Below are 24,778 nucleotides of genomic sequence, written 5' to 3'. Positions count from 1 at the left end.
GTTTAATACTCTCCTTGGAATCGATGAAGCTAGGAGATTCCTACTGGTATTCTACATACAGTTTCCATTTAAAAATACTAGGTGTTGGAAGCCATATTAAGCAAGCAAGATTTGACCTTAGTTTGATGCAAATGGGTTGTTATCACCTCAATTGACCAACCATGATTTCAAAGATAGTAGTCAACAGACCAAAGCAGAGAGAAAGCTGGGTGCCATTTTGATCATGTTTGTTGGTAAGAGCCTTTTATGTATCTGATTCAACTTAATCCCTACATCTTAAAATAGAGAAGCCGGGGAGCAATAAATGTGTTTTGTGAATTAAGATTAAACATATTTTAAAGGGATTAAAGAGGACCTACTGACAATTAAACAGTAGTTTACACTTTACTCATGTTTACAACCGTAAAGAGTGTTCACAAACAATGAATAATTAAATGATTCCTAAAGCCTCCACAGCAACCTTATACCAAATTCATGTAGGTCTTATGAGATGCACTTCAGTTAAAGCCAGATAATTAAAAAATGAAGGTGTCTCTTAGTTGAAATCCAGCCTACATTTTGGCAACCTTACGCCTTTTTCCCCTGTGCTATTCCATAATAGACTGGCATATATCCGGCAGCTTGCAGCTGATTTGGTCATGAGCTCCACATAAAACAAGCTGGACTCCCTAAATTGAGACAGTGATCCAGGCTCCCCTCATCTCCATTAGAGAGAAAACACCTGTCCCGTTCTCCAGACCGCCAATTAGTCTGAGGGCTAACGAGCAGTTGGGAGCTGCATACCTGATCGCCAAACTCCACAGCACTCGCGTCCACTGACGTGCACTGGGAGTCAATTCGTCCTTCCTTGCACTGCTGTAATCAGATTTTTTCGGTAATTTCTCCACTTCGGGACGCCTATAGGTATTTGCGGGCGTGCATGCACACTGATGCATGTGTTTCCGCGCAGGCAGGTACTTCAGAAAGAGGCATCTGCCTTGGCTAATCCCATGCATGTGGACCACCAGAGGCCAGGCTGGAAAAAATACAACTTGCCCAAATTCACTAATCAATGAGAAAGACCCTTTGAACCGTGAGACGTATATTTAATGTCTGCATTTACAAGAAACCAGCAGACCCTCCTCCGTAATTTGTTGACGGAGATTCCTTCCTCTTCTGCCTCAAACGGTCCAGCTCCATGAAGCAACCGAAACCACACCTACAGCATCCATGTTAGGAACATTATCATTCCTCCCCAGAAACTCTGTTCTTCCTCCTACTCAGTCATCACCCCTCCCCCGGTCAAACGTCACCCCTCCCTTGGTCAAGTATCCGCTCTCGCCTTGTCAAACTCTTGACAAGGGGAGGACTGACGATTGACAAGGGGAGGACTGACGATTGACAAGGGGAGGACTGACGATTGACTAGGGGAGGACTGACGATTGACTAGGGGAGGACTGACGATTGACTAGGGGAGGACTGACGATTGACAAGGGGAGGACTGACGATTGACAAGGGGAGGACTGACGATTGACTAGGGGAGGACTGACGATTGACCAGGGGAGGACTGACGATTGACTAGGGAAGACTGACGATTGACCAGGGGAGGGCTGACGATTGACCAGGGGAGGACTGACGATTGACAAGGGGAGGACTGACGATTGACCAGGGGAGGACTGACGATTGACCAGGGGAGGACTGACGATTGACCAGGGGAGGACTGACGATTGACAAGGGGAGGACTGACGATTGACTAGGGAAGACTGACGATTGACCAGGGGAGGGCTGACGATTGACCAGGGGAGGACTGACGATTGACCAGGGGAGGACTGACGATTGACCAGGGGAGGACTGACGATTGACCAGGGGAGGACTGACGATTGACCAGGGGAGGACTGACGATTGACCAGGGGAGGACTGACGATTGACAAGGGGAGGGCTGACGATTGACTAGGGGAGGACTGACGATTGACAAGGGGAGGACTGACGATTGACAAGGGGAGGACTGACGATTGACAAGGGGAGGGCTGACGATTGACAAGGGGAGGACTGACGATTGACAAGGGGAGGACTGACGATTGACCAGGGGAGCACTAAAGCTTAAACGGGTGATGTTTGACAAGGCGAGAGCGGATACTTGACCAAGGGAGGGATGACGTTTGACCGGCGGAGGGGTGATGACTGAGTAGGAGGAAGAACAGAGTTTCTGGGGAGGAATGATAATGTTCCTAACATGGATGCTGTACACGCCAGAGTACGGCCCGACAGTCCTGCGTCTTTAAGGCAATCCACAGGTGTGGAGATAAACGTGTGCGTACCGTGTGTTTAAGATGGCTAATCATCGTATCATCAGCGCTGAATGGATTTCTTCATCGGAGCACAAAAGCCAATATTGAAAGGCCACCGTATCTACAAATGCACAAATACTCACGCATGTGTACTCCTCATGCATTTGAATCTTACCACCCGACACCTTGGACGGTTTGAAATAAATATGTTTCGTCTGACAGTTGTGATTCCACCAGAAGCAAGTAGGATAACATCTGTAAGCTATAGGATACCTCTACCACGGGAAGCATAGCATGTCAACTAATCTGGCAGATTTAGAAGAAAAAAAACATATTTTGATGACATTTTACTGACAAGCTGAGAGATCAAATCCACACCGGAGCTCAAGAAATGGCTACGGATGCCCTACAAATTGGCACACACATGCATAATGCATCAGGGAAAGTCATAACACCCCTATATGAGTCTAGCCTGTCAGAAGGTTTATGGTCGATGGTGGGTTTAGACCTGCTCGTTTTAATGAGGTCACTTTTGGCTCTTATCTGTACCGATTACGTAACACATGGATGACGTCGACGGATTTAAAGGTCTGGCGAGGAACAAAAACGAAAACCTGGCCTTCGTCACACTATTGTCTGTGCTTCTCTAATGGAGAACTGTAAGGGTCAACTAACATGTAATGGAAGCTTTAAGTGCACATCTACTGAAAGCTATTGCAATGTAATAATGTCATGACAGTGAGACAGCTGTGAGAATACGCTATAGTTACATAATCATCTAACTGTGGTTTTGAGCATTTCTATGTGAGTTTATTTCTGTGTATGTCTGTAGATTAATATATCTGTAGATCTCCTCTGAGCCTTTACTAATTGTATATATTATGTATATTGTACAAATAAAAATGTAGGGTTGATGTCTTCTGTAGGAAAACCCTGCTTGGCATTTCCATGAAAAAAAGAAATCCAAAATCTTGTTTTTCATTTGTTGAGACAATAACATCCAAGACTATTGAAAATCCATAACCAACCAATGTTGTTTTCACAGTACGCTTTACATGCTGTATGTAGACAGTTTCTTTGTCGGAGTGCTGTTTTACAAACACCATCACAAACACAAACACAGGGGCAGAAGACAGCATTATCAGACAAAGCATGCTGGGAAGGAGTAATCATCTGAATTAGTCTTGGGGGGTGGGGTTGGCAGTAGAATAAGCACATTTGCAAATGGGTGAAAAAGTGAGGCCAGCAAAATTTGACCCATGATTTAAAAACAGTTACCATCAACAGTTGCATCCCCACTGATACATATTGTACACATTTGTGGTAAATTTTAGAGGTCTTCCGACCAAAGGTCAAAGTTTACACGGCAGGTCAAATTTTGTGCAACAACCGCTAGAAGTATCAAATGCGAATAGCATGATATTATGATGGGGCAAAACGTTATAGTAATGTTCACACCACAACACAGCACAATGGTGGATGGCAGGGACAGGAAGGATCTGGGTGAGTAAATGATGAGTAAATATACCTGCACGTAAAACCGGCAAGAGCGCTCTCTTTTCTGCAGCTGCAAACCATCAGAAAATCAAACAGTTAGCTGAGGGTCAACATGATATTCAGGTTCCAATAACATGAAACAAAGTGGGGCGCAGGAGAGAAATTAACGCATAACAAAATGGACCACCTTGTCTTTGACTAATTACATTTGTTTTCAGCTATGTGAAGGACAGCATTCTTCCCAGCAACAATACCTCTCAGAGAAAAAAAGTTAAAATAGGGCACACATATTACTCACTAATGTCTATCTTAAGTGTTTCTACATAACTGATGGAGCTTTTGTTGTGTTATTAGCCATAGAGTAGGACTTCAATATTTTCTAATTCAAGTCCTAAGCCCATTGTTAGCCCTAATAAAGACATAATCATTGTTAATATGTTACACAAGAGACTGTTGGTAAGCTGTTTCAACATATTTTCTATACAGAAATTACCTGATTAAACAGAAAGGGGACACACCTCCCCAAATATTGGTCATACAGTACACAGCCACCATATGAAATATGACCAAAAAACAACCACATCTCTGCAAAACCATGAGCAAAAGTAGGCAATGTGTTTCCACAAGTGATGATTTATGTACGTTTTATTAGATAAATTCATAAGCACAGGCCTTATAGTCAAGACATTCAAGGCCAGGAATGTATTGTTACTTGATACTGTGATTTTATTGCGACTCAATGTTCCAAACACATTGCTCACCGTACTGTTCTGTTGTTCTGCTGCATCAGAATAAGAGAGAATCTCAAGAAAAACAGTTTCTCAGACAATGGAAATAAAAGTACTGAAAAAAAATGTCTCTATTTAAAAAGGCGGAGAACGAGCTGTTAGATACAATATAGGAGTTTTGGTGAGAGAATAACAAGTAACAAAAATAATATTGTGATATTATGAAACTGATACATATAAAATGTATCACCACATGCAAATATATATTTTTAAATGTTTTAAATGGATTCATAAATTTTGTATTCACTCCAACCCTGCTCCATTTGCAGTGATTAAATGTACACTAAACATTGCATGCGTCATGGCCCAAGTCAACATAAGGGAAGATTTGTTGCTAATTGCCAAATGATGACTAGATTTTTGTCAATATGGTGTTAAAGTGAATCCATTTCTAATCTCCTGAAATGACAAATTCTCGGTTTCAAGCCAAATGCGTGCTGCTTTTGTTCATAGGTATGGGCAGGTGTGCCTACTGGCCGTTCCTGAAATATATATTACAACAGGCCAGCTTCTGAAGCTTAGCTGTTGGTCCTGGTTGGTTCCTAGATGGGAGACCAGATGCTGCTTAAAGTGTTAACTGGAGGCTCCAGTAGGAGGCACTCTTTCCTCTGGTCAAACAAATTCCCAATGTCCACAGGCAGTGGCACTGGGGACAAAGCCAGTGTTTGGTGCTGTCTTTGAAATGTGTGTCCTGACTATTTCCAATATGTCCCACATAACATCCTAGCCACCAAATGATCCCTACCTTTCAACTGGCTCATTCATTCCCTGTCAATTAAACATATGCAATATCTAGCATAAAGTAATGTATGCAATTACTGACATAAGTCACTGTAGACAGGAGTGTTTGCCATATTACAACCATTTTTGAATGTACTTTGGCTGTCTTACATCATTTCTGGAAAGGGTAAGAATGGAACGACATTTTAAGGCACTGTGACCTTCCAAGTCCCATATTAAGACAGGTTACAAATAGTTCGTTCTTGCATAACATTCTCTTTATTAACAACTAATGAATTTATTTTGGGAAGAATTGAAAACAATTGAAAACATCAAAAGGTACCAACGTTTTTCCAGTAGGTAAGTGGACAAAAAAGAACTTATCAGGAACTAAATAACCTGACAACCTTGTCACTTCCAGAGGCGAGCTAGACTTGAAATAATACAGCAAACCTAAGACTGATGTTGGGTGGGGGGGGGTCACTTCAGTAAGCAGGGATTTCAAGGATGACAGCTATCTAGACAACACAACCACATCATGTTCCCAACATCAATTGTGTCGTCTGCTATGAAGAGAGTTAGATGCCTGGACTAGAATTAGACCAGACACAACACAGAGCCATCCTGCTAGTCTTTCTTCATAGCACTGAGGGAATGCCGATGCCCTCCCGATCGTCTGGAATGGAGCCAACTTCCTTATATCTCCTTTCACACCGCCGTCAGCCCACTTTACCACAAGCGGTCCAGTTAGCGTCTTTCGCGCATCCCTTTCATCATAAAAGTGGGCACAGATCTCGGCGTTCGCCGACACGAAACGCTCTTTGTCTACCGGTGGATGGGGCACTGTACACGTTATCAAAAGAATCTTTAATTCCGTTAGCTGTTAGCAGATTGTGTCGAAATGATTGAAGTCAGAGGTAAACACACACAGGAGAGGAGGCGGGAGCTCTGGCAGGGGTCTGCTACGCCACGGGATTAGAGGGAATAAATGGAAGACCAAGAGAGCAGACAACAACCTTGACTAGTATGGAGGGCACAAGGGGACATTTGTCATAGGTCCTTATTTATCAGAGCTAAGAGATAATGATAGGAGGACAAGACCGTTCTCCTAGGATGAGCTCTCTGATCTGTACAGTCGTTTTCATTTGCCTTTTGAGCTGCACTGCTTTTTCTAGAGATTACAGGGTTTCCGGTATCATGATAAGAGATGATGTAAATCTAGGCTAATGTTTCTTTTAAAATATATCCACAGTTCATTGGCTTCGGTTTTAGGACAAATAAAATCTAGGTCCCATTCTCATGAAGCATTGTCTCGAATTGTACCTGTTCTTAACTTTCTTTTATTGTCAAGATGGCTACCTCGTAAAAGCCATTAAGACATCAGAGTTGCAAGCCGTCAGCTTTTTCTTCTCACCGTTGGCTATCATCTTTGCCTCGCTCTCGACTGGAGGAAATGACACAAATCTCGAGGAGGACATCTGGATGCATGCGGGCAATGAATTAAATTGGCAAAAAAAAGCTATTGAGAAACAGATGAAGCAGCTCGTACAAATTAACGGCCGACATTTTTTATTAACCAATGTTTTCTTTTCTGTAGAAAAAAAAGACAGACTACATTATTTTAGCTCACCTTGACCGAGTGCCACTACATGTGTAACTATCTGTGAATTTGGAAAGAATTTCATTATTTCGAGGCACCAAAAAAATAAAAGATTTTCCTCCTGCGTCTGTGACACAGAGTTGTTTAAAACGTGTCCTTTATAATTAGAGGGACTCAGGCACCACTTCAGCACTGCCTGACTGGCATATCTTTAATGTTTAGTTTTTTTACTCAGTCTATTTGGGAACAGTCCTATCCCTGCATTTGCAGGCGTAATTAGCAATATTCACAACCGACATTGCATTGTAAAGCAGTAAGGCCTACGAGGTGAGACATCAAGATATCCCCCCTGCGTTTGCAGGTTGTAGATCCTTTTTTCCTTGAGCGGCAGTGGACCCCCAGATGTGAGAAATAATTCAGGAAATCATTTGGTATGACAGCGCTGTAGCCGGGGTGCAGATCATTAAAACAATGCCTATTGTTCACGTTTGACTGGTTTGAAATCCTGTTCAGTTCCCCGTTGTTGAAAAGAAAACTTTCAGGGGATGGATGAAATCAATGCTAATAACAGTTAGAGAAAGGTGATTCAAGTTGGTACTTTCTTGGCCTGTGAATGAATTCTCTCATATATCCTGCTTTGTTCCGTCCTGTTTCCTTGGTGACCACTGATCCGAACAATCTGTATAGGTGAAGCAAAAGGTTGGGAACCACCCTAGTTGCATTGCGCTCATCTGCCAATATACGTCAAATCAACTAGTCAGCAGGGGACAGGGACAAGGAGAGGAAATGAATGGTGACAATTAGGACACATCCATTTGCTCTCCCAGAATGATGTAAACACCTGCTGTACCTTGTTGAGGCTGCGGGCTGCGCTATCTTTGCCTCCAGGGGTTAGATTCCTCAGCTGCACATCCAGTAGGTCCACAAGCTGACCCATGGCCTTGACTGTGTAGGTAATATCCCCCGCCTGAAGGCTGCTCTTGGTTTGCTCCGACAGCTCCCTGGCAATGATGGCTGCGGTCTCTCCAGTTTTGAGCTAAAAGAATAATAAGAAAAAAGATACAAATGAACATGCATTCATTTACACACGAACACAAATTCACACATTACACACACAAAAACACACACGGATTAACTCCAGTGGGTGGGTCCAAATGATCATTTCACACAATTATCAATATTTACAAGAAATGCTTGATTTTTATAGTATTAGGATCTCATCCAATATGAATAGTATAGAAATGTAAACTCTACTTCATGCTTAATAGAAAGAAGCCTGACCATTTCAGTATGAAATTGGCGACTAAGTAATGAAGTCTACTACGATCCTAAATAAATAAATATAATCTGTCTCCCTGCACACAAACCCATGCTTGGCCATGAACACGCACATTTAAAACATGACAAATGGCCAGTTTGAAAATGAATGTTGTTCAGCCCGTACTGACTTCCAGATTATACCACTATCGCCTGCAATATATTAGGGGAGAACATTTTCAAATGAATGCACACAGGGGCCAATAAGTATCAGGAAGCAATTATGAAGCCGACTATAGAGAGACTTCTCCCCTCAGTGAAACTAATGGCGGATAGCTTTAGGGGGAGGAAATGTCACACAGAGGGTGACGCCTATTTGAATTTCATTCTGTCTGAAGTGTTGTGAGATTCTGGAATTGCGGTGAGTGTGCGTTCATAAGATTTTGTTTTACATTTTTTAAATGTAAAAAGATTCATTCCAGTGTTTCTTAACCCTGCTCCTGGATGCCCACCTGCCCTGCGTGTTTCAGGTCTCTCCCTGCCCTAACATACCTGATGTGGCTCATCAAGGACTTGATAATGAGCTGATTATTTGAATCAGGTGTGACAGAGCAGGGAGAGATCTAAAACATGCAGGGCAGGGGGGCACCCAGGAGCAGGGTTGAGAAACACTGTCTTAAGGCAGGAAATATACACGACCGTTCAAAGGTTTGGGGTCACTTGAAAATGTCCTGAAATGAGTTTGAATAGGAAATATAGCAAAATGAATAGGAAATATAGTTAGAAATAATGATTGTTACTTGAAATAATAATTAATTAAATAATTGTGTCCTTTACACTTTGCTTTCATCAAATAATCCCCCATTTGCAGCATTTACAGCTTTGCAGACCTTCGGCCTTCTAGTTGTCAGTTTGTTGAGGTAGTCTGAATAGATTTCACCCTATGCTTTCTGAAGCACCTCCCACAAGTTGGATTGGCTTGATGGGCACTTCTTATGTACCACACAGGGAAGCTGCTCCCACAACAGCTCAATAGTGTTGAGATCCAGTGACTGTTCTGGTCACTCCATTATAGACAGAATACCAGCTGACTGCTTCTTCCCTGAATAGTTATTGCATAGTTTGGAGCTGTGCTTTGGGTCATTGTCCTTTTGTAAAAGGAAACTGTCTCTAATCAATCGCCGTCCACAGGGGATGGCATGGAATTGCAAAATTAAGTAATAGTCTGCCTTCTTCAAAATCCATCCCTGTACAAATATCCCTCTTTACCACATCTAAAGCACCCCCAGACCATCACATTGCCTCCAACATTCTTGACAGACGGCATCAAGCACTCCTCCAGCATCTTTTCATTTGGTCTGCTTCTCATGAATGTTTTTTTGTAATCCAAACACCTCAAACTAAGATCCAATCTTCCTCTGTCTAGCTTCTGTGTTCTTTCACCCATCTTAATCGTTCCTTTTTATTGGCCAGTCAGAAATAAGGCTTTTTCTTTTTGACTCTGCCTAGAAAGCCAGCATCCCAGAGGTGCCTCTTCACTGTTGACGCTGAGACTGGTATTTTACAGGTACTACTTAATGAAGCTGACAGTTGAGGACCTGTGAGGTGGTTGTTTCTCAAACTAGACACTAATGTATTTGTCCTTTTGCTCAGTTGTGCACCGGGCCTCACATACAGTTTGCACTGCACTGTAAAAAGAGTTGTACACAGCGTTGTATGGAATAGCCTTCATTTCTCAAGAATAGAAATGAAGGCTAGAATAGACTGACGAGTTTCAGAGTAAGGTTCTTTGTTTCTGTCCATGTTGAGCCTGTAAACAAAACCACAAATGTTGATGCTACAAATACTCATCTAGTCTAAAGAAGGCCAGTTTTATTGCTTCTTTCATCAGCACAACAGTTTTCAGCTATGCCAACATACTGAAAAAGGGTTTTCTAATGATGAACTTGGATTAGCAAACAACGTGCCATTAGAGAACAGGACGGATGGTAACTGATAATAGGCCTCTGTATGCCTCGTTTCCAGCTACAATAGTTATTGACAACATTAATAATGTCTACCCTGCATTGCTGATCAATTTGATGTTATTTTAATGGACAAAAAAAGGGATATTTCTGTAAGGTTCTGTTTTTTGTCTTTTTTGTTGTGTTTTTGGGTTTCCATTCCAGGAGGGTATATTTCTATGCCTGGTTTCCTTTCGTTAGTCTTGATTGTTTTTACCGATATGCCCTTTGGCCCGCTCTACATAGTTCAGTTCAGTTTGTGTGTTCCTTTGTGAGGTATTGTTTGTTTTCACTGCAACTATACTAAGCCTTTCTGGAATTTCTACAGTTATTGGATATTTGTGTACCGACATGCTTTTGCCTAGTTTACCTTTGTCTCCGATTCCTCGTCTAGCCCCATTCCGTACATTTGCCTGCCTTTTGGATTCCCAGTGTATGACCTTCGGCCTGTCCCATGACCCCACTTCCTGCCTCCTCCTGTGGATTATTTCAATAAACATCTGCTGTGCTCTGCACTTGAAGCCAGTCCTCTGTATTCCCTTGTATTCATTACAATTTCTATGTGACCCCAAACTTTTGATGAGAGGGTGTTGGTTTGTGTTTTTCCAGATCCTTCTCCTTTTCTTGCTTTCTATCAACACTCAAAAAATCTCTCCCTCCCATTTCTTCCTTGACTCTGGAGAAAGATAAACAAATATTTTCAAAGCACAACCATGATCAGTTCCACATGTGCGCCACTTAGTTGGAGAGTGTACCTAGCATATAATTTTTTTCTCCTGGGGAAAACAAATTAATTAAAAAATCTCCTCAAGCCACAGATGAGTCTGTTCATTTGCTAATGAAGAGTCTCCATTTTCTCACAAACTAGCAACCGCTTTGTAGTTTGCGAGTTTCTAGTCTCTTGGCTTTTAAATTACAATGTATGTCTGCCAAGCAAAGCCTAATGATGGCAGTGCAGTGTGCTTCTGTGCTTTCATTTATCTTGAATTTGATTATGGAAACAGAAAACATTTTGGAGTATCTTTCTTAATTTCTCCTTCCCGGCCATTGAATTGTAATAGAGCCTTGAAAAAGCCTATTGTCCTATTCAAATGGGTAATGTGTTCACTATTGACAATTGAGCTGACATCCAGAACTAACATTCACTATTTTGAGGGGGATAGCTAGTAGGTTTTAAAAAAACAAAACAACAATGTGACTTTGAATGGGTAGTCCTATTCTATATCGCTTGGCTCGGTCCCAATCATGTGATTTCAAAGCTGTTTAAGATGGCAACAGCCAGCATATGAGGGTTCAAACCAATAACCCAGTGCAGTTAAGCTAGTTTTTGATGTATATACAGTACCGGTGAAAGAATGTGGATTGGGATCCATTCACTTGACTGGGGAAATACAGTATGTGTTTAAGCATGCTTGGGATTCAAACCTAAACTAATTTAAATAGACACTTTGCCTCTAAAATAACACAGAATTTAGAAATAAAGACCAAGGAGTGGTAAAAGGCCAATAGCATGACCAATTGTGGTTCTTTTTCACAATGCAACACAGACTGCCTGGATACAGCCCTCAGCACTGGTATGCATGTCGGCCATTTTCCACTAAACCCCCAAGGTGCCTCATTGCTATTTTAAATTACCCAATGTAATTGGAACTCTAAAAAGCATGTTTCTTTTTCTCATACTGGTGGTATATGGTCTGATATACCTCAGCATTTAGTGCTCAAACCACCTATGTCGTTATATGTGCTATCGGCCTATTCTAAATGTATAGGGTCACCAACTTAATGTAAAAAATTATTCATACAAAAGGAAGTCCACATTTAAATCCTGATTGTTTTGAGCAACCAAAAGCATCTCATCTCCAGTACAATAGTGAACTTTAACACAGCCTTCTGGCTGTTAATGGCACAGGTGGTCTGCTTGCATAACTGCGAGATTTAAACCCAGGTTTGAACCCGGCTCTACTGGCTGCTGCACTCTAAAATCAATTCCGAACCAACTGATCCCTTGTCCAAAATATAGTGCAAAATACAGCTCTCATATCACAATCTGGATATAGAGTCAATTCAACGGGGACTTTAAACAACTGAGCTCAGAGCTGAATAAAAGCCATTCTATCGTACCAAAGGTACTATTCTACAATTTGTAGCCATGCCGCAATTCTTTGTAATGTCCCTGATTTCTTTGCAGAGCTAATAGCTTTAAGCACATTTCATTTGCCTTGGGTTCAGTGAAAACCCGAAACACACGTCATTTGGGCTGTGTTTAGGGTTATAACCCCGCCAAAGGTATTAGAGGAAGTCAGCCATCTGGGCATAGTTGTTTTGTGGTGGACGCACACATTTCTCTGTTGTTACAGTCCGCCGCTGAGTACCTGATGCACAATGCCAACGAAATAGGGTGCCATTTGGGTGGCTAAGTCTGGACATACTGTATCCAGATGAGGCCCTCACCCCCCGACGTCCCCCCGCAAGTGATTAATAGACGCATAGCGGGGGGTGATGGGGGGGGGCTGAAGGGGAGTGCAGGGTCCATGGCGAAAGGCTTTGCTTGATTTACATGGCCATCGCTTGCAATCATCGCCTCTGTGTTTATTAGCAGAACCAATTACACCCGGCTTAATTGGCCTTTCTTGCGATCCACTGTGTAGACACTGTGTGGAGAGAAGTTCTAGGTTTTTCTCTTTCCCTCTCCATTTCTCGCGGTCGCTTAATGAGAAGAGCCGTGCGCATATTAAGAACAAGTGAGCTCTGTCAAAGGTATATTTTTTTCTCTCTTTCTCTCACTGAGTTTTTCTCTCTGCGTCTTCCTGTTAATGAGAAGAACCAGGAAAAGTGGTGTGAAAATAAGCGCGTAAGCGCCAGACAGAATTCTAGGACACCTGACAGGTTGATCTTCATTTAAATTCCCTGTCGCCACGGCGACAACCAGGGACGACAGGCACATCGCTCATGCCTAATTTGCGTAATAAAGATTAATAACACTTTTGTTAAACATTTATTCATTTTCCGATCATCACGACCACCAAGAAAGCGTTCGGGGCTAAGACTTTCAAGTACTTTTGCCTGTGGTGAGATAAATAAGTATACCATAACATAATTATAATTGTATCTATGAAATAGAGAGTGACTTTACGGTAAAAGCTAGTCGTTTCGAAATAGTCTATATCGATTTAATTGAAATGGCACTGAGCTATAGCATACCCAAAACATAAGTCCCTGAAAAAAGCAGAACGTTGCAGAAAATGCACCTGCTACTTCTCTCCCCCTCTCTCTCTCTCACCCTTTTTTTCCCCCCAACCACACAGCCTCCATCCATAGCCACAAAGTGCCGTTTGGTTAATGGGTGGAGATTTGGCGCTTTGGAGTGGATCATAAGTGTTATTGCCGGCTCGCCTGGGGCTCCTGCAAGTTTCAGCTAGCACATTTGGACATCCAATTCCGATGCAATTCATGAACAGGGACAGAGCAGCTAGTCGCGTTACTACCCGCTACTGATGTAGCCACAATAGCCATCACCTCTGCTGCTGCGATTCCATTATAGTTTTAAACACAAAACCCGTAGAGCTCCTCAAGTAATTTTTGTCCGGGGAATGAGACACAACCCCTCTGGACCTAAAGAAAATGGTAAAATGGGGGGCCATAATTGTGTAGTGGGTTTTTTGGCCACCCTTGTAAACTCAATGCGGTACATAGGAAAGGGCAGAATGACGTCTGCTTCATCTGAGCCGGTTGCTGTTAGCTTTATACTAATTTGGCCAAATGAACCTGCAAAATATAATGACCCACTCCTGAATTATGAAACGCTAAGGAACACCTGTCTTCTGAGTCCTTCAGAACCCCTGAACAGATTGGAGAAAAAAAATAGGAAGCAATGCAGTCTGAGGAAAAAGACATCATCAATGTACAACCCTGAAGTTGGGACGCTTTGTGTAAAGTTTAAATAGATACAGAATAAAAAGATTTCCAAATCATTTAAACCCTATATTCAATAGATTTCAGTACAAAGACAACATATAAAATGTTGAAACTGAATTTTTTTATTGTTCCTTAAAAAATACACTCATTTTGAATCGAATGCCAGCAACAAGTTTCAAAGATGGGGAGCAGCTCACCACTCTGAAAGACTATGCAGGCAAATAGTGCAACAATTTAAGAATAACATTTCTCAATGTAAAATTGCAAAGATATACAGTACATAATACCATTCAAATATTCTGAGAATCCGGAGAAATCTATGTATGCAAAGGACAAGGCTGAAAACTGATATTGGATGGCTGCATTAAAAACAGACAATTCCATAGTGGAAATCACTGCCTGGTCTCAGGAACACTTCAGAAAACCGTTGTCTGTAAACACAGTTTGTCACTGCATATACAAATGCAAGTTAAAACTCTACCATGCAAAGAAGAAACCAGATATAAACAAGATCCAGAAACGCTGCCACTTTCTCTGGGCCTGAGCTAATTAAGTTGGACTGAGGTGAAGTGGAAAGTTGTCCTGTGGTCTGACAAATCAAAATGTGAAAATAATTTTGGGAATCAGAGACGCTGCGTCCTCCAGGCTAAAAAGGAAAGGGACCATTCGGTTTGTTATCAGTGCAGAGTTGAAAAGACAACATCCGTGATGGTATCGGGGTGCATTAGTGCACATGGCATGGGTGAAGTGCACATCTGTGAAGGCACCATAAATGCTGAATGTGCAGAGTGTAGTTCAAAAAATAGGTGTTTCAACACAGTGGTAAACATTCCCGTCCCAACGTTTTTTGAAACGTGTTGCTGTCATCAAATTTAAAACGACTATATATTTTTCCAAAAACAATCATATTTCTCTGGTTCACTACAGAATTGTCTGTTATTAATGCAGCCATCCGATATCAGTTTTCAGCCTTGTCCTTTGCATACATAGATTTCTCCGGATTCTCAGAATATTTTAATGGTATTATGTACTGAATATCTTTGCAATTTTACATTGAGAAATGTTATTCTTAAATTGTTGCACTATTTGCCTGCATAGTCTTTCAGAGTGGTGAACCCCTCCCCATCTTTGAAACTTGCTGGCATCAAATTCATAATAAGCACATATTTTTCAAGAAAAAATAAATAAATCAGTTTTAACATTTGATATGTTGTCTTTGTACTGTTTTCAATTAAATATAGGGATTAAATGATTCGCACATCACTGAATTCTGTTTTTATTTGCATTTTATGCCACGTCCCAACTTTTTGGGAAATGGGGTTGTACACAGAAAGTAACACACAACTAATGCCAAATGATCTTCCTTGACATTCCCAAAATGTTTCTGATGCATTTCATACAATTATTCCTTCAGATTCAAACAGCCTTACAAATCAGTCAACACTTTTTGACAGACTGGCAAAACTCCAATCCCCACTGGTCGTCAACTGCATCACTTCTTTTGGAAATGTGTGTGTATTTCTGTTAGTTGGTCCCCTTGGGGGGTCCCTTACCTTCTGTGTGATGACACTGACCCACGGGGACGTACAGTTGCTGAGGTTGGGCCCTTGGGGGTCCCAGAAGCCCTCAGGCCCCAAACATAAATACATGGCCACGCCTGTGGAGGGAAACAGAACAGACAGTTAGAGGAAATAAAGCCAAACGAGGGGAGTTGTATCCCACAGCTCTCCCCTGGAGCTCAAGGCAAGGCAACCAACAGCCATTATCACATTGGTATGAAAGAGAGAGGATGGTCATCTGAATTTGTCTGGAGTTCAGCTCCACTCTGGAGACCGTGCTCCAGTTAACAAACATCCCCCACGGCAACGAAAAAAAAAAAAAGGATTCACTGAGAGACTCACGCTTTATTCTGGCAACAGCTTCATTGTTTGTCTGTTTTAAGGTTTGCATTACAGCTCCTAGAAAATCCTTAGCCGAAATTAAACTACTAATTGAAATAATTAACTCGATTGAAAAGCTATGACAAAGACATATAATTGGGCATATGACTGGTTTCAGCTCCACATGTTAAATGAACTCATTTATTTATGTGGCAGCACTTGAGGGCCTAAAGAGGCATCTTGCAAAGTTTGTGTATCTAGTAATTAAGAGTCAAGGCACCTCTGCATGTGTTAAACGGGCGTGACAGTTGAACACCTGGCAAAAACACACCCAACTGTGTTCCAATGAATTGGTATATCCAGGGGTTTGTTTACGAAAGGTCAATTAATGTCGCCTGAGGGAGACAACTGGTATGGTCGTGGATGTGGAGCAACGTGTGTGTGCTGACGGTCAGATCTCTTCCTGTGTGTGTGTGTGTGTGTGTGTATGTGTCTCCTTGTGTTCGGATCTCAATCTCCTCCTGTGTGTGCACGTGCTGACGTTTAGATCTCCTCCAGATGAGTACATTATCAAAAACATGCCGGTCGTCTAGAACTTGTCGGTATGAATTCAAACACTGTGCAAACTCAGGTCCATCTAGCGCGTTAGCATTTACAATAGCAACGAAGCGAGTCAAAGGTATGCTGGTCACGGAGCTCACATCCATCTTTGACGTACAGTACATTTAACGACGCCGGCGAATGAGGGGGAGTTGAGGAGCTCGGCCGCGTCTTCTCAACCAGAATTGATATGATCTGGTATTTCCCCTCTGCCCGTGGTCATAAAGCTACAGGCTGTGAGACAGTCGGGCCGAGCAAAGATTCCCCATCTGTTTGCCAGCGTGCACAAAGGTTCTTAGAGGAATGAATAATCTAACTGTTCAGGTGGCGAGGAAGCCGCTTTGATTAAACACTCGCAATACACTTGCAATTATCTCCCGGTGCCCAGAAGCCGGGGGGGGGGGCGGTGGCGGGGGGGGGGGGGTGACCCGAATGTAGGATTCACATTGCTACCAGACTGACCCAACCTGATGAACACCTCGGCCGTCATCAAAGACATCCCGCCTCAATTTCAGGCAGACTCAGCTAAGGCAGCGCTGGACTGGCCTCGGGGCTGCAGTGAGAAGTCGATGCTCCGGACTGCGCCGGCTGAACTTTGTCTCCCCTTCCATGTATAAATTGCCGCTATCGGCGAGGACATCCTCACCTTTACCATTAAGCAAAGGTTACAGGCTCCACCAATAATATCCAATCTGGCTTTCTGGTATCCTGTGCTGATGTGTATTTCACACGTTGTGTCAAAATGAAGGCAGCCTGTGGCAAACGGTTGACGTTAATAATTCATGCACATTGCCAGACGTGACGGCATTGACCACCGGGTAAATAATGAGCTGACGCAAGTGGGTCTTCACCACCAGCACACGTCTGCAAACGGTCGGGTTGTCAGAGTAGCCAGCTTTAAAACCCATGAGTGTTTTATCCTGTACAAACGGTAATACATTGTTGTTGTTGTTGGGGCAGACTAGTGGAAGGCGGCTCATTTTGTCAAAGGTCTGCCCTTTCATGTTGACAAACAATGCGCATGGGCTGGTCATAGCAATATTTGTCAGCCTCTGCCTTTGTCCACACGCTCACGATATGTGGCCTTCAGGTTGCAGGCCAGCCTAGAGATGGGGTAAAACAACTGGCACTAGGTACTGTTCCGTCTCAGCTCTTATGGGCAGTCTGGCTGTGTGGAGGTGCTTTTTGTACCTTTAATTATCCGCGCCATAAACCGGTGTCATTTTTTGATTCAAGTGAAGTATTAAGGTGTGTGTATGTATAGCCTTCTCAACAAACAGGGAAACAATGGGATTACACTCTTGTCAGTATATAGACTGAATTTATAAATGACAGCTGTGTTTCAAATGTCACTGTGTTCCTTCCATTATGCCCAACTTTAAGGCCCTGGTCAAAAGTAGTATACAATGAGATAGGGTGCCTTTACGCAGTGTTTGTGCAAACACTGGCAAGTCAAGGACATTTAATGACTTTTTCAAGCACTAAACTGCAATTTTCAAGGATGTATTGTTGTATTAAAAACTACCCGAGATATATGCAAAAGGTGTTATTGTAGATTATAGGCTTCCACAACAGACTATGCATTGACATTCAAATTATGATGACATTCTATCATACCTAATTCACAATAATGTGGTCAACGCAAGATAAGTCCATTGGATGTATGCATGGGGATATTTTAAGCCTAACACAGAGCAGTAATTCCCAAATGCTTTAAATCAGAAGTCCATTTTATCATGTGGGAACAATTAAGGTGATTCTGGAAGTATTCGGAGACTGATAATTAGGTTGCATAAACATGATTAGTGTTCTCCCCTGACAGTGTTTATCTTCACATAATTTATTGTTTAACAATAAATGAGGATAGTTTGCTGCTACGGGTCAGAGTCTGGGAGGCTAGCTTGGGACAAAAGCCAGAACAACGCTCTGGACAGGTCTGACACTAAAAAAGCACAAAAAAAGGAACCAGTATGCAGTACCACATTTTTTTTTGACGGTACAAATGCTTCGGACAGCTCTGGCTCAAATCAACCACTAGAACAAGGCCTGCTTGAGATTTTCAAAAGCTCCTTCTTCAAATCTCATATCTTAGAAAATAATATAATATATATACCGCAATATAAAATATATCAATATAATATTGACAGTGTTGTCAATTAACTGTCAAACTTAACAATGACTAACTATTACTATATATTGCTTGTTTTAAGAAAAGGCAAGAAAAACGGTACCCTACTCCTTTCATTCTTCTAATTGGAAAAAAAACAGAAAGCTACTGCACATATTTGTGCTAATGAATTAACCATGTGAAATTTGACTGCGCATTCTTTCTGGCCCAAGTAACTTCACATTACGGACTATTAGAGAAGCTGTACCAATGCTGGGTGCCATTTGAGGTATTTCCACTACACCAGTCACAACATTATGTATTAACTACAGTTCTACAACACAGAAGGATGCACATCAATGATAAGTGTTATGTTCCTTAGTGTGAATGACGACTCGCGTCATCAAGATCATGAATCAAAGTAATATCCTAGGACCTAGAGGCGTGACCTACATCACATCTATAAAAGGAAAGGTCAAGTTGGCCTCAGATTTGCCTGGAACATTGGAAACAGGGACAGTCATCCTTTTGTTACATAGATCCATAGTGGATGACATACATTACTTAAAATATTTTTCTGACCTCACAAGGGAAGGCAGAAGCAGGCACAGCGGCATACCGCAATGTGACGGCTGTACAAATGTCAGATGAAGAAACCCCATTTTGCAGCCAACCAGGAAGTGGCAGGGGACCTGGTGCAGTGGGCCACCATGGCTGCTGGGGCTTGTTTACCCTACCAGGTTTTAGGACCGTAAAAATGGTATATGAGACACCATTTCTTAGGCAGCCGAATGCCAAGCTCCTTTGTATTTTAGCGCACAGAATGTTACTAGTCTTAAAGACGGTGGATATGAAACAATGCTCTGACAGGGCACACGTGAAGATGATTTCTGAATGTGTCCAACAGCAGAAGAAGAGGACAACATTTCCTTATCTCTAGACGGTTTAAGTACTGAGAGGACGGCACTTTAGGTAAGGAGCGATTCGGCAGGGGAGAAACGGATGTGTCCTCCACCTTCCGTTTCAAACAGCCCACAAACTCCATCAGAGGTTTTACAGAGAAGATAGAAACCAGTGTTTGGGGAGAGAGACTTGAAGTCACACTCAGCCAAGGGGCTCATATGGGAGCTTAAAGCTGGGCCTCCAGGATCTGGGGAAGATCACAAGCAGGGGTACGTGGAAGGAAGCCCGCGTGGAGTCTGTGAGCACCCTTCAGACATTGCGACACAAGGGGATAAATGCCCAGCTTATGTCTACCCACCATGTCATCAGAAGCTGAAATCGATGCGATTTATACTTACTGGATGCATTTCCTCGGTCCAGGTGGGACTGGAGGGATCAAAAGACAAGAGAGACAGGACAGGTACGGATTACCTGGGGTGGGAAACAGGTCCACCTAGGCTTCCTGGAATCAAGGTCAGATAGAGACCCAATCTGAGAAACAACCGGGCTCTACGTCCCGGTACAGGAGAATCTTCAGGACAGCTAACTGGAGATGTAAGGAGGACTTGGGTGTGGGTGGGTCCCTAAATGTTGTCTACGAAAGTTAGCACACCTGTGAATTTTCCCGATGTGGTTGTTTTCGATTTAGGTTATTGACTTCATCGGACTTCATCTGTTCCTCATTGGGCGGCTTACTATTTACGTTGTTTAAGTTGGTTTATGAAGGCTGGTCTGTGCTTAGTCTTGTGTTTTCATGCCACCGGTGTATGGCATTTTGTCTGTCTCCTAGAAAAGAAACATCATGTTTCTTGTTTCTTAATTCGAGAAGGGACTCTGTCTCATTTCTGGTCTTGGGTCTACCTACACACACCATCACAGGAGAGGATTCTGAGCTGCTGAGACAATGAACGGCGCGAAGGACGGCATGACGTGTAACACCTTGAAAGGTGTACTGTTCAGACAGCCGTTCATGTGTCTGAGGTAAAAGATCCGTCCGTAAGGCTAGAAAACCTGTCGAGAAGAATTCGGAAAGCATTAGCTTTGCTTCAGATCCATTCACTTTGGATTCCTGAGAAGGGAGGGGTCTAGCAACAAAATTGGAGTTTTAAAACTTTTGCCAAAACCTACCCGACCAAGCGGCTGCTAGGTTGGCTATGATGATTATTATTATTTATTTTATAAGGAGTCACGAAAAAGACATATGACAACGCGCTTTCGACTCTAGGGGAGTTATTGCCGGCAGGTTCTGTATGCGGCATGTCAACCAATCCAGTCCGAATAGCATGGTTCCCCTTTGTGAGGCGTCCAAAGGTTGTACTGATTACCGCCTATCTTAGCTGTGAATGGAGGGTGCAGCTTCTGTTGACCTATTTTAGTATATAATATCCAGGGAATAAATGCTATTAAACACCACCATACCAATTTTCCAAATACTGAACCTTAATCAGTGGTCTACAAAAGGTAAAGGCAAGACAGCAAACTTTAGTTCCTTTTCAGATCAGAATTAAAGTTGTGCCCCTAAGTGCCTTACTCTATTGACAAATGGTCTTAGTGATTAGCTTATGCAAGCCATCATTCACCATAACAAAGTTAAGATTTAAAATAGATAAAACAACTGTGGGGTGGCTGAGGTGAGATGGATCTCACAGACACACAGACAGACTGTCCTACTACTCTGGCTCGCTGCACGTCTACAGGATGCTGAGTTCCTGTGAGCTCGAGTCCTGATGGTTCTGCAATGTGATGGAGAAGGCAACCTCCGACCGAGAGGATGGAGGCGTAGGAAAGATCTACTGCACAACATCATGCTACGCTGATTGGGCCCATACCAGGTACATCTCATCTGCTGTCCAGGTAGCTGAGAGAGGAACCTGGGGTCGACGACACGCTACACGAGGATTGCAGTGTTTGAAGTCACTGAGGGAAAAGTGAATTTTCTGGTGCTAGTAACCAGTCACTTTCTACATGGCCTTTAGCTCTAGAACCTTTAGCTAAAACTGGTCATCTTGGAGTTCACAAGGGAGAACACAGATTCTCCTGGCCTGGCTGAGAAAGCAGCTAGAATGGAGACAACAAGAGCTGTGTCTGCATTTGAGCTATGAAGGACAACACCTTGGAATATACATCTGACTTTTTCGTTCTGTTACATCGACCTGTCAAAGAAATGGTTCATAACTGACTGTCTGACGTTTGAAGGAGCAGAACAGTTGTGATGACTTTGGAAGGACATCCAAATGGAACCATGGAGAGGACTTTTCAGCGAATTGAGCAATTGGCATGAGAGAACTTTGTAACAGTGATGAATTGAAGGATGCATTCAGTGATAGGTGTTTATGATGATTTTAACATAAAGAAAAAGTTTTGCTGTACTATGTTATGATTCTGTATGATGACAATGTGTGATCTTGGAGTTTATACGGAAGGTAATGATCTAGAAGAATGTAAAGGAGGATCCAGACATTTCAGATTTGCACAGTTCTCTAATCATTAAGGATAATAATATTGACTGGGTCATGTTGTTAAAGAGTACTGTTTTGTTGCAGTCTACATCCTAATGAGTGAACTGTTTAAGGTTTGATACCAAGGTTTGACATGGTATCAAGAGGATGGATTGTTGTGGAAATTTCTTATACAATGTATTCTGATTGTATTAAGGACTGAGTCCCACTGTTAAGATAGGTACAGGAATGTGTGGGACCTGGTATTTGCATAGGGGACATCTATTGTCTGTCCAGATGGAGATCAATGGGTTTTAGGACAGGATAGGAGAAGATACAGCAAGGGGGCAGTAAGGCCAGTTGGCCCCTTTGGCTAAACATTATTGCAGGAAGGATAAGGTGGGGGAAGATAGCATTTGACGTGTGTGATAGAACAAAGGGAAAGGTGTTTGATTGACATGAAACAGATGGCAGCATCTTACCACACCCCTTCTTCCTATGTAATAAATTCTGTCGAAATGATGTTTTTATTTAGAAACTATCCACCGTTACTTTGTAACCTGTATACTTTCTCCTTGCAAGCAAGATTAAAACCGTTTATTGCGCAATTGATTTCTCCTGTCTTACCTACCATTTTCATAGAACTATTTGGAATTTAGAAATTGCCATCACAAACCTTAGTGGGAGCCACCAACTATGCTGATGATGTGATCGGCAATTAAGGGCTGCCATGTTATAGGCTATAATCAAATAACTCTTCATTTGTGAGTCATAATCCACAATGACCTAGCTAACATTCCTCACACCCTCACCACATTTGAGATTTTGTGCCTATATTACCGGAAAATAAATATTAATAACTTTTCAAGGACATAATTGAGGAAATGTCTTATTTTGAAGGTATTCCAACACTGGGATTTCTGAGCTCCAAATTCAAGAACTTCAAGCACTGTTTGCACTCTCTAGAAGCACCGCATTTGGTATGCAAATTGCAATGCACTTGGGATACAGAGAGAGAAAAGGGGGATAAGTTCAAATATGTGGGCTACAACTGATAGTGTTTACACTCAATCTGTGTATAAACCTCAACTGTCTTTTTATAAACTGCCCGTGACTCTGTCAAGGGAAAAAACGCCGGCCTTATATTGGTACATGTCTACGGGAAATAGAGTGAAGGACGAGGAGACACACTGCTAACATTAACTGATATACGACTTTGACTGACACATCATTTCCTTCCCAGTCCTCCTTGGACTGCCTTACGTTTGATACGGGTTTATCAGATAGGCCTCGACCTGACTGAGCGGTGAGAGAGACGGATGGAAAGGAAACGATAGAGTGAAACTCAGAGAGAGAGAGAGAGAGAGAGAGGGGGGTGGGGAGAGATAATGCCAGAGAGACAGAAAAAGAGAAATAGGATTCAAGGAACTTTCAAAGGCAGCCTGTGAGGAAACTCACAGAGCGTCTTGTGCTTGGTGTGTCTGAAGCGTGTCAGGCTTTGAAGAGAGACACACTCAGGGGCGCAGGTGGCGTGTCCCTCTCATCCTTACATACCCAGGTGCTTTTCAAGAGGCCTCATTCCGGGGACCGGTGTCACCCGTTAATGAGCAGAAGAGGGCAAGACAAGACGGTCCCCACCCTGGCTGCAATATTTCTGGCCTCGTGATCCAAAATCGGATGAAATAAGAACGCCCGATCTGGATTCAGGACCATCCCCTGTCTCCGACCTGTCTTATTATGATTTAAACATTACAACTGACCCGGTGTCAGCACGTCAACATAAGGACTGTGAACAACACTGGCCCTGAACAGCACTGCGTCGTGTTTCCTGGCCGTAACCACATTTTACTAATGACAATATATAAGATGACTTCTTCCCGCTGTCTTTTAAACAGCCATTTACACGGGTCTAGGCACACAGCGTTCTTCAGAACCTGAGATCTTAATGTGTTATTATCCGTAGCTCTTGGTACATGACAACTGATACCAGTTGGCTAAGGAGACGAGGTGGAATGGAGATATGTGGAGCCTAACCAACACAAAGTGCCTTGCCGTCGTAAAAGAGCAGACACACAACTGCGTTTAGTGTTAATTAATTAGGCTAATTGTTTCCTGGGAGTGAAGATGCGAAGGGAGGTATTACGCTTCATGGTTCCATACAGCGGTCCTATCTTTAGCTTCTCCTCTCTCTCAACCACTCAAGCATAAGGCTAGACGAGCCATTAAATACAAGCCGGGTAACATTTCAGCATGCCAAACATAACAGAGTTTAGAAGAGCAGCATCATCTAGGGTTTGATGACAAATTTCTTAAAACCGAAGAGGTCAAATTATTTGGGATTAATGGAGCTAACTGCGTGTCATGCAGTCATTTGGAAATTGAGCCCCAGTGAGAAAGAGCAGACTTAAGGGCAATGCTCCATTCCTCAGAGCCAATTTATTCAGACGAGGGTATGTCTCTGAGGCCCAGACTAATGGCTCATGGTCATGCCTGTAAATTGGCATCCTTACGCGTAATGTACAATATTTAATGTACAATATTCAATACTGCGATGCAGTTGGTAAGAATGTGGTGCATGGTTGTGGGTTTGAATCCTGCAGGGATCGTTCACTTAGTCCATACAGCCAGTGGGCTTTAAAGCTTTTTTTGATGCCAGGACAACACATGCATGGATTAAACCGACATGTTTGTTGCACTGGTCAGACATGTCATCCCGAAAAGCAAATCGCTATATTTAATGGCGGAATTATACGCGGAACCCCAT

General features: G+C 42.6%; 1 protein-coding gene across 13 annotated transcripts in view; it reads right to left on the bottom strand.

The window, feature by feature from the left end:
* The window catches only part of LOC105020624 (adhesion G protein-coupled receptor L3), a 253,307-nt gene that overhangs the window by 61,020 nt on the left and 167,509 nt on the right, over positions 1–24,778 (bottom strand). For 10 of the 13 annotated variants that reach the window (XM_020043547.3, XM_020043551.3, XM_020043555.3 and 7 more), the window contains 3 exons: positions 15,601–15,704; positions 7,723–7,908; positions 3,796–3,834 (listed from right to left, as the gene is read on the bottom strand). In XM_020043547.3, the coding sequence (XP_019899106.2) occupies positions 3,796–3,834; positions 7,723–7,908; positions 15,601–15,704 (329 nt within the window). The remainder of the gene's footprint in view (positions 1–3,795; positions 3,835–7,722; positions 7,909–15,600; positions 15,705–24,778) is intronic. The other 3 variants (XM_020043556.3, XM_020043560.3, XM_020043564.3) reach the window with 1 other exon arrangement.

Source organism: Esox lucius, chromosome 24 (genome assembly GCF_011004845.1).
Source record: "Esox lucius isolate fEsoLuc1 chromosome 24, fEsoLuc1.pri, whole genome shotgun sequence".
Lineage (NCBI taxonomy): Eukaryota > Metazoa > Chordata > Actinopteri > Esociformes > Esocidae > Esox > Esox lucius.
The sequence above is the reverse complement of the archived record's forward strand: the minus strand, read 5'-3'. Positions and strand labels throughout refer to the sequence as shown.